This window comes from Buceros rhinoceros, unplaced genomic scaffold (genome assembly GCF_000710305.1).
Source record: "Buceros rhinoceros silvestris isolate BGI_N320 unplaced genomic scaffold, ASM71030v1 scaffold4387, whole genome shotgun sequence".
Classification (NCBI taxonomy): domain Eukaryota; kingdom Metazoa; phylum Chordata; class Aves; order Bucerotiformes; family Bucerotidae; genus Buceros; species Buceros rhinoceros.
Window position 1 is genome coordinate 156,936 of NW_010420340.1, and position 10,406 is coordinate 167,341.

The 10,406-nt window shown below is 37.2% G+C and overlaps 1 protein-coding gene across 1 annotated transcript in view; it reads right to left on the bottom strand.

Moving 5' to 3' along the window:
- The window catches only part of DNTT (DNA nucleotidylexotransferase), an 88,477-nt gene that overhangs the window by 15,233 nt on the left and 62,838 nt on the right, over positions 1-10,406 (bottom strand). The window contains exons 9-10 of the mRNA XM_010139266.1: positions 7,392-7,655; positions 5,884-5,967 (exon numbers count right to left, since the gene is read on the bottom strand). Of these exons, the coding sequence (XP_010137568.1) occupies positions 5,884-5,967; positions 7,392-7,655 (348 nt within the window). The remainder of the gene's footprint in view (positions 1-5,883; positions 5,968-7,391; positions 7,656-10,406) is intronic.

Sequence of the window (10,406 nt, forward strand, 5' to 3'; positions counted from 1 at the left end):
GGGGGGGGAAAGAAAGGAAAAATAAAAATCCAGCATTTTTATGTTCCTGTGGAATTTTATGTGTAACAAGCAATAAAAAGATTTTGCAGCAATGCCAAAGAGCAACTAACAGCAAAAGTCAGAATAACAGAAGTTAAAACAAAATTGGCTTAAATTAAAAATGCTGCTTTTCTCGATAGTTCTTGATAGTGAAATTTTTTGAAACTGAATTTCATTTTAGTGCTTATAGTCTGGAAACTAAGTTATATTTCAAACTGGTTAATTTTAATTTCAGCAGAAAGACGTAACTTACATCTTGCAGAGCTACAGCAGCTCTCTAGGTAACTCACAAGCGCCTATCGGCTCCTTTCGATACTGGGGTAAGGAAAGTAACTTCTCAAACTGACAATTTACACCACTATGTTATAGCCACCCTTTTTACAGTCATTCCCTGGATTTTGAAGTGGTATTAATAGCACCCAGGAGAAAGTAGGCAGCAACACTGGAGTCTACAAAACTATTGGAGTGTACAAAACTGAATGGAACTGTCAGATGAAAAAGAAATAGAGGCTTAGATAAGATTAATTATAGAGGCAAAGTAAAGGCATGAAGAGTACAGACATAGAATAAGACGTTATATTTATGGTGGAGCAAAATTCAAAGTCAAAGATGATGCTAAAAGATGACTGGTCTGCAGCACTTCATATTCTGGACAACAAGGAAGTTTTTCCTCAAGTAATATTCTAACAGAAGAAAAGCAAACACTTGAGTCTGAGAACCATTTTATGGGAGAACAGTAATTCCACATTAAGTCTTACCCACTCTCCTGGTGAGGAGTGCGAAAAATTCAATATCATCTTCAGAAATTTTCCACAGTGCCCTTATGCATGAAAAGGATACTCTAGCTAACAGCACCAGAGTTTGGTAAAGGAACAACTAACCACCTTTGCGGTTCCTGAATCTTATTCCAGGTTGCTGACACTGTAAAATGGGAGAAGCACTCACACTTCAAGGACAGCTACTCCTTTAAGAATAGAAAGCCTGTAGTTTGCCAGGCACTTTAAAAATAATAGAACGTCAAAGTGAAAGTAAATCACACATTTATTGTGTTCTCATGCAAGCAGATGATAGTTACTCAGCTTAAAGACAAGGATTTAGAACTGTGTCTTCTTTAGTTAGGTCCACTAGATCTCTTTCCATTTCATCCAGATAAACAGCTGTCAGGATGCAGTGAAAACTTGCTAATGACTTCCCTAGTACATCATAAACTTTTAATCATTGCAAATAAAGTGCCCATCAAATCTCAGTATGTGGCAAACTGTATATGTATACACATGCCCTAAAAATTGCAGTTTGGACAGTGAACTGACGACCATGTTACATAAACAGAGAGCAGAGGTCAGTGTGTACACTTATTCACTTCTGGTTAAGTCTAGATACAATGCATGTTGTAACCAAAAATTCTTTATAGTGTGTAAAGGGAGAAATGTCCCCCAATCCAACACAGAAAGGTGTAAAATCAACCAGTGATGCCATGGCTTCCAGTTTAAATACCTCATTTTTTTCCTAAGGAAGAATCTGTAGTTCAGCTGATCTGACTTGTTGTTCACACAGAAAAATTAAATTCTTTTTTGCAAAATCCCTTCTACTTTACTTAGCATATTGTTCTTTCATGAATCAGAGAAATTTTACAGTGAGAATTTTATTGGCCTGGTTCATAACTGTGTCTTGCCATTTTTAACCACTGCAACAGCAATAATTATAAGCAATTGTTACAAGATACAGGGAATATACAATTTCTCTTTCTTTCTGATGGCTGATCAACAAGCTCCTTCATTCCCTAAGTGTGGGAGTCATAGTAAGGTTTGGCGTCCAGATAACATAAATCTCAGAAACTTCATACTTCAAGTTTGTATGTACAAGTGCTGTATTTCCATAGCTTTAGGACACACTTCTAAAGAGGCACAGATTTGGACATCCACTCTTCTTTTTATGAAAATGACGGTGACAGATAAATGTCAAATTTTCAATTTTTCTTGTCACAATTTTCTTAACAAAGGAAGATCTACGAAATGCTCTTTTTATTATAGAATTGAAAAGAACCATTACTTTGATAGTTACACATTGTCTCCCAAAACCTACGAATATATGAAAAAGATTCACGATATAAAATAAATAAATAAATAGAAAAATCACGGCTGAGGCATAATTTCACAGTGTAACTTTGTAACGAGTCCCTAGAGGAAATATCTGTTCCTTTTGTTCCCCTCTGTAAAGCTATGTAATAGATTCCTAACTGCTGTGTTAATGCTCCCTATTGCTGTCAGAATCCCTTTGGAAATACACTAGAGCAACCAGCGCTCTCTCCTGACACAGCCCCTCGCACGCTGGAGTATGGGGTTCTCCGACACATACCACTTTTCAGGCAGTGGAACACAGTGGAGGCTTCATTGCCAAAGGGATGATAAATATTAATATAGAAGAATAAACTTAACCAATTTATGTATTGGAATGTAAAGCAAACCAGGGAACAGTTGTCTTTTACAATGAAAGACACTCTTTTACGGGCATTATTATGTTTCATCAAAGAAAGATAAAATCAAAGTATATTTGCTATACCGTGGTTTATTAACTTCTTATACCAGCTTGCAAAATTTTATACAATGACAAGCAAGTGTTTTCAAAGGAAGGATTTGGTCTTCATCAGGATCAAGTATTAGTTTAACTCTCCCTGTCATTTCTATCCCTTTTGCTGTACACACACACAGAGTAATACAAGAAAAATGAAGCAGAAAGGATTTGGCCCAGCTCCTGAATTATAGCCCAGTAACTGTTACAGAGTTTGCTCGTCCTGGAGCAAACCAGGAGAGAAATACGGAAAAGATGTGATTCAGTTTTTAGCTATGGTCCCTAATTAACCTTATTTAAAGTTGTGTTGATTGTTTCTGGCTTTGAGAAAGGAAGATTTCCTACCGCAAAGAAAAATATCCTTTTAAAATACATATGTTCATGTTCCAATCTAAATTTAAGAGATGGTACAGATAAAACATCCGTGTTTTTAGCATCCCCCCCCAGTCAACTAAAAGCACTAGAATTACAGCAAAGACAATTCTCTAATCTTCATAATTAAATTAAGAAAAAACTCCAAAATATTACATAATTTGGGTGTGTGTTCCCTGACAGCACCAAAGTTACTAATTATTTTCATCACGGATTTTAAGCTTAATAACCTGATGACCCTAAAGATTAATCAGCCTTGGCAGGCACAAAACTTACTGTAAACTTCTCCTGCACTATGGGTCATCATCTCAAGTTTCAGAGCTAGAGACGCCATTGCTGTGTTATGCGCATTCTTGACTTTATTACACACTGGGTAGCAGTGCAGAAGGCTTTTTGTTCACAATGTCATTTATGGGAATAACTTAATAAAAAATTGTAAAGTTAAAAATAGAGAAAAAACCATTTAAATTTAACACATTAGATTATAAATAATAGAAAGCTTGAGGAAATGGGGGTGTTTCCCTGTTTCTTGTTAGAATGACATTGCTTGATAAAAGACCCTGTTTTAAGTAGAGTATGACTTTAGTGCTGCCTGGTCTGAAATTTTCATGTTGCATATTTGCTTTATAATTTCTTTCTTTGTGGAAAGTTTCAGCTAATGTAATTTAGCTATTTCTGAGAATGCAGCAGAGAAAAGAACAATGCTCTGCTGTGTCAACAGATTATGACTTCTTGTTTTGAATTCTGTAGTACATCTGTGTTTTGCAACAGAAAATAAAATTTGGAAGTGGCTGTGTCTGTGATTAAGTGAAAAAAAGGAGACTTAGGTATTATTGAGGGGCATGATGATTGGCAGACATTCGAAAGCAGAGTCCACCCTCCCAGAAAGTGACAATTGATCCATTCATGCCCTTCATTTGATATTTGGAAATTCCAGATTAAGGACTTCATGGTCAAGACAGTTGAAACTTGTCCTGAAGGTTTGGTTTGGGGGTTTTTTCTTGCCCTTCTCACAGAATTTCTGTATTACAAGTAATAAGGAAAATTCTGCAAGTCTGGCTTCTCAGTCCTCTCACTAATTCTGTTTCTTTGGGTTTGGGCAGTACAATGAGGAAATGCAATCTGAAACTACTGACATGTAGAAGGTCTGGAGATTCGGTTACAGCTACAGCTGGTGGCTTTGGAAACGTGTTGGATATTTAGATATGCACATTTCTATGTATTTTTCAAAGTCCTGAGGCAGATTCTCAAGAGGAAAAAATTCAGGCCAAACACTGTAGACATAAGGCCCTTCAAATGAATGGACTTTTAGGGCCTTAAGTTTTTTTCTGCCTCAGTTCTTTACTTGAAAACTTGTGAAGGCAAGAGTATCTTTCTTCTCAGAGGGCACTGTGAAGATAAACTCATCATTTATTTGTGAAACATCCTGCCTAGTCCAGTGACATACACATGGAAACTCACATTTTCTTTCCCAGAAGGATTTGAATGGTACAACAGATATAAAGCCTAAACACAATAAAGAAAAAATAATACTGATTGATGCTATTCATGAATGAATAGTGTCTGTTTTGAATCACTGAATATCTCAGGGTACCGGGTAAAAGCAGCAGATATAATCATATATACTCATGTGCCAGGCAGGCAAATTTTGCTGCACACAAAAAATAGCATTTCGTAAATTCTTTGTATTTCCCTAGCTACAGTTACCTGTTACATCCAAAAACCTATTTAACAAAGCACACGTTAACTTGCAGAGAATAACATATGCTATATTGAGACAAAGAGTTTATGTTTTGAATGCTGTCAAAACAGAAAATACAGGCAGAAAGACAGTGACATCATCCCTGAGTCCATGAAGAAACTTCCCCCCTTAGACATTTGATATCATATTTATCTATTATGTGATTTTATATTTTCTCTAAAGCATCTAGTATTGACAATTGTTGGAGGCAGGATATTTGACTAAATAGAATCATTAGTCTGATCATTTCCCCAGTGTGAACTGAGGATGCTATAGCATCTGAGCCTCACAAGCACGTATGGAGACAACCAAAATGGAGTGAGGGCTTAGATCACTGCTGTGTCTCACAAACAGAGACAATGCTGCATGTAAGCAGAGATGCTGAAAGCATTCTCCTTTACTATAAGGAATATATAGGAAAGATTAATGTAAAATCTTGACACAGCACTTTCGCCTCACCCTACAATGACATCAATAAACATTCAATATTGATTTTTCCTTATTACTGAAATCGCCTAATACAAATACAGAAATTAGGCCAGATAAATGCAGAGATCAGTACAACTGCAGCCAAGAGCATTTAGACCAGAAATATGATCAATTACTATCTAGACTGGCAAGCCTGACTAAATAGAACTCCACGTAGACTTGTGAATGCAGGGCTTTAAAAGCAGGACAATCCCTGATCTCCACTTAGTATCATACACTACAAAAACTTCCTGAGGCCTTCTAGCTGAGCCTGCACCACTCAGTATCGCTGATGTCAGCACAATGCCTGCTGAAATTTTGTCTGGGACACAGAAATGACCTTTCGTTCTGAAACAGGGCAGTAAAATACTTTTTTTCGCATACTTGCAGATGAGTTGTTCTGAGCTTTGTGAGGGTTGCACAGTTCCTTTGAAACACCATTGTCTAATGTATGTTTCCTGATAAATTTCAGAAATTACCTCAGCAAGGCCAAAAAAAGATTTCTGGACTTAGATGTTCAGACTTAATCAGGCTCTGTCAGTGAAAATAAATCCTGTAAAAGTGGGACTGTTTTACCACATAATAGACTGAGACTCGAGCTAAAATATTTTATATACTTGAATGTCAAAAATAAACTGAAAATGCAGACTCAGAAATAAAAACACGATAGCTTTATTTCAGAGAATAAACAATACCTTTCTCCTGTCATATAAGCCATGATTATCCAGCATCATCTTCCTTTCATGAGAGGCATACCTCCGCAAATCACGTCCAAATTGCTGTAAAATATATAGCGCTAATATCAGCAATTCTGACAAAACAGAACTGTTATCCTTTGTGTAAGACTTCCAACACCAAACCAAATAATAAGCTAACATGTAATAATTACCTCTATTAAAAGACTATGGTCTGAAAATATGGATCATCTGAAAGGACAATGTTGTGATAGGCAATGGTCCATCATTTCAGTTGGTTAGTCTGAGAATAGTAACAAGAAAGTAAGCCTATGATGGGCTTCCTCAGGCAGTAGGCAAATTATCTCAACAGGGAGCAGGAGCTGAGTGAGGCAGAGAAAGAAAAGAGTTGTTGCCTACTCAAAGTGTATTTTTAGTGTAGACACCCACCTAGAGAGTTGAGAGGAGGGCTTTTAAGTAGCCAAAAACTTTCAAGATAAGAAGCACTCCAAAATCTGCAGAGCTTAATCCAAGGTCCAAATAAATACATTTTATTATCTCAAAATGAAAAGTGTCTGAAGTAACCCATCAGCTCAGCAGGAGAACCCATCAATTGCAACATTTTGCTGGGTCTAAAACACCCTCCCCATTAACCTGAGTAGAACAGAGTGGCAACACCACTGTACTGCTTCTAGCACATCAAAAAGATCGTTCAGAGCAAGCTCAGGAACTCTCCGTTATACCATGTAATCACTCCCTAAGAAAATCAACATTAGAGGGCAGGCATGCAGAACAGATTAAAAAGTAATTCTGTCTGGAGAGAGATTAATCATTTGAGTTTCAAGTTTGCCATTAGATAGAGTTTTTTATTTTTTAAACATACTATTTTGTATTATACCCACTGACTACAAGGTCTACTGTGAAAGTAGCTGTCATTTCAGGTTTTCTTAACTTGTTAAAATATCAATAAAACACATTTTATTCTAGTTCAAAACTAATGTGTACATTTTAAAATTTGCCATTTCCCCTCAATTTAAAACACTCTATTAAAATATAATGGAAACAAAACACTTTATCTAATCCAAAAAGAAAGATATCATATTGTTTTCAATTTCCTGCAAAACAAATTAAGATCCGTTTCAGAACATCTCTTCCTCAAATGTTTAATTTCCTGTAAAATTCTGTGACATTTTCCAAATCATCTCTCTACTTGGTAACCATTTAAATCGCTTGTTAACACTAGTATGATATAAAAAGACGATGCAACTTACTGAAAACCTAGCTCTTCAGTCCATGACCCTAAACACTAAGCTTCCAGAAAAACAGATGTTAACTCCTCTAGAGAGACGTTCATAAATGTCAGTGATGAGTTCATCAGCCCCAACCTATGATCATGGGTTGATGACAGCATGCAATGTGACATGTGGAGAAAAGGAACATTTTTTAAAATCCATGAACTCTGAATGGTCCCGCAACAGCAAAAATAGGTTAGCAATGCTAAGAAAATGTAGACTGTTGTGGTTACTTACCCTGGAGCCTGTCCAGCCTAACAGGGCATATGCATATTGTTCAAAGGGAGTTATGACCAGATCCACACGGATTGCCTTCCAGTCTTTGACTTCTGCCGTATCAAATTTTTTTGATGTGTTGTAACTGCTGTTGTCTGCTCTTGGCTGATGCAATTTTAAAATCGCAAAACACTTCTGATAATTATCCATGGCATCAATGTTTCTGCTTGGTATCTGTTCCTTTGCAAATGTTGATTCAATGATATCGCAATATAAGAGTAAGCCCTAAAGAGAAGATATTGTTCTCATTGAATTGCTGGACTATTTTTACTGTAAATCCAGAGTTTCTAGATAGTTGTCTTAAAAAGTCATGTAAAATGCAGTTTCAGAAAACACAGATCTATGCCAGGGTAAATCTGGGCTAAGCAGACGTGAAACAGCTGCAGCTTTTGGAAAACCCTTTGAGGCAAATCTGCAGTGGTAGTCAACTGGTGCTATTTGCAATTCCTCCCCTCCATCCCTTCCTCCTAAGCTTTTTTGCCGTTACATCAACAGAAATTTCTGATGGGGATTGATGGTTTCTCATGTCCAGATACCTAGAAAAACAGACTAGCCCAGAGCACAGTCTTGCTGAAAGACTCCAGACAGAGCATTTGGACTGTGTTGTATCAGATTTCTTTGTGACAAGGCCTGGAGTCTCCACAGAGATGGAAGGGCTCTGCTGATGCCTTTTGTTTGAAGGGAGTGCACCAGAAAACTGCTGATCCTCAGGACATAAACAAGATTTTCTTTTTATAATAAAGGACATTCAGAGAGAGACAAGTGGAAGTAATAGACTGTTGCAAAGTAACTCCTTCTAATCTAAGCTAGCACTGCAGGAAGGGTTGGGTGGAAAGAGGTAGTGCTTTCTTTCAGCCTTGCTCTGTAGCCCTCCCACCACTTCCTCCAGTCATCCTTGATTCTTCCGAATAGAAATGGAGCTTGATACATAATAATACAACAATGCTCAGTGTCACCCAAGCCATCTCTAGCAGGAGGGCTCAGCTGACAAAAAGATTCCACTTTCTGAATGCAGTTCCAGATGACGAAAACACTTAGATTTGTGCCCAAGTCCTGGTACACTCACCCTTTATTTAGCATTTATAGATTCATTAAATATAGGAGACCACTGTGACTGCCACCTCTGACCTCCTTAATTCACAGAAAGTAGAGACTTCTGAGATTTGCCTTTGCAAAAGAAATTTAACTTTTTTATAAAGGTTAGCAACAATAGTGCATAAATCACTTTCTTCATAGCCCATTATCACTAAAAGGAAAACTACTAAGCTGAACTTATTAACTTCACATTCTGACTAGCTAGGCTCTTTAGTTTTCATTTTCAAGATCAACAAGCCTACAACTGTCACATGCCTTTTCACACCTCCTTTTACATTTCTTTAAAACTCCACATTGATTAAAACCACTTATCAGATGCCTTACTGATGTTATGAATAGACTTAGTTTCTTAACATTTCGATTATCAGGATTTCTTTCGGTGCTTGGAGCAATTTTTTATCTCTCCCGTGAAGTCCTTCCTCTAGACCAGGAATTCTTGTATTAGTCTCACCACAAAAAAGCATGGTTAAGAATGCCTCCTGACTTTAGTTAACATATCCCTTAAAACACGGTAAAGAATCATGGTAGTTTTGTGGATTTTGTAAAAATTGTGGTATTGAACTGAGAGCATATAGAAGTGGTTTTATTTTAATGGCTGTCAATGGTTAAAAACAATGATTGTTTTTAACAATGGTCAGACTTCCTTTGAACACAGGTGAAAATGAACTGATTTTTGGAAGAATATCGCCAAGCTAAACACCAGGTTTTCATTATTTCTTTGGTATAGTGCAAGTGTAGTAAATTCACATAATAATATATTACATACATTAGAGAATACTTTACAGCAATAAGATTACTTTTATCAGAGCTGTAATTTTGACCAAAAAATCATAACAAAAACCACTTAACAGGATATGATTTTCATGAAGAGACACTGATAGGTATTATTATATTTTCAGCCTCCAGGTTTTTCTGATGATAGTTCTAAATTAACAATCCCATTACTTTACTGGGAATCAGTCACACCTCGTTTTATGGGCCAACATTTTTAATGGTAACTATTTGACTTGCATTGCCATTCTTTCATTTCCTTGGAATTTTTTCTGATTTAGAAGATTTATTATAAACTAATATGAGAAAACTCCTTATGTAGCTCATTCTCTTGGATTACTAATTTCCAAGTCTGCTGATTTGAAAATGCTTAGTTTTAGCAGGTGGCTCTCCTACAGCCATCTTTAAATCAGATACTAATTTTTTCTTAATTTTACCCCGTCACAAGCTACATGCTTATCAGTAATCCAAAACAGGATGTAGACATGCTAGTTGAGAAAAATCTCTAGCTAGGTGAGACTAGAAAGTGGAACAGCTCAAGGAGCTGATGCCTGGGAGCAGTCAGCCCATTAGGGTCAGGAATCATTAGCAAATGACATGAAAGGCATGATCAGCAAGACAAAACCTTGCAGCTGCTGCATAACCATGCAGCATGCCTTCATCCTTTTTTCATCTTGAAGCTCCCCATACATCAGAATGGTCTAATTATGGGCAAGTCCTGAACAGTCTGGTTTTGACAGCAGTGGACAGAACAGCACCAGAGTCCAGGAATGAAGAAGTTTCCCCCTCTCTATGCCATGAGCACTTACACCAGTGAGCAAGATGAATAGGTAATAGGTAGGTGGAGACAGAGACAGATACGTACTTACCCACATTCAGATAGATGCAGATACACACGTCTTAAGAAATGCCACTGCTGCCTGAGTCTTCACTTTAAGCATAGCAGGAAACGGAACACTTCTGCCTACTTTATGCAGTAACCTCACAAGCAGGACAATGAGATTTAGCCCCGTCCTCTGCCTAAAGTGATTTAAGCCAAGTTCTCTCATGCCCAGTGCTCTAACCACCACGCAATATCTATTCTAGGTATGAGTGTCCTCAGCTCCTGCT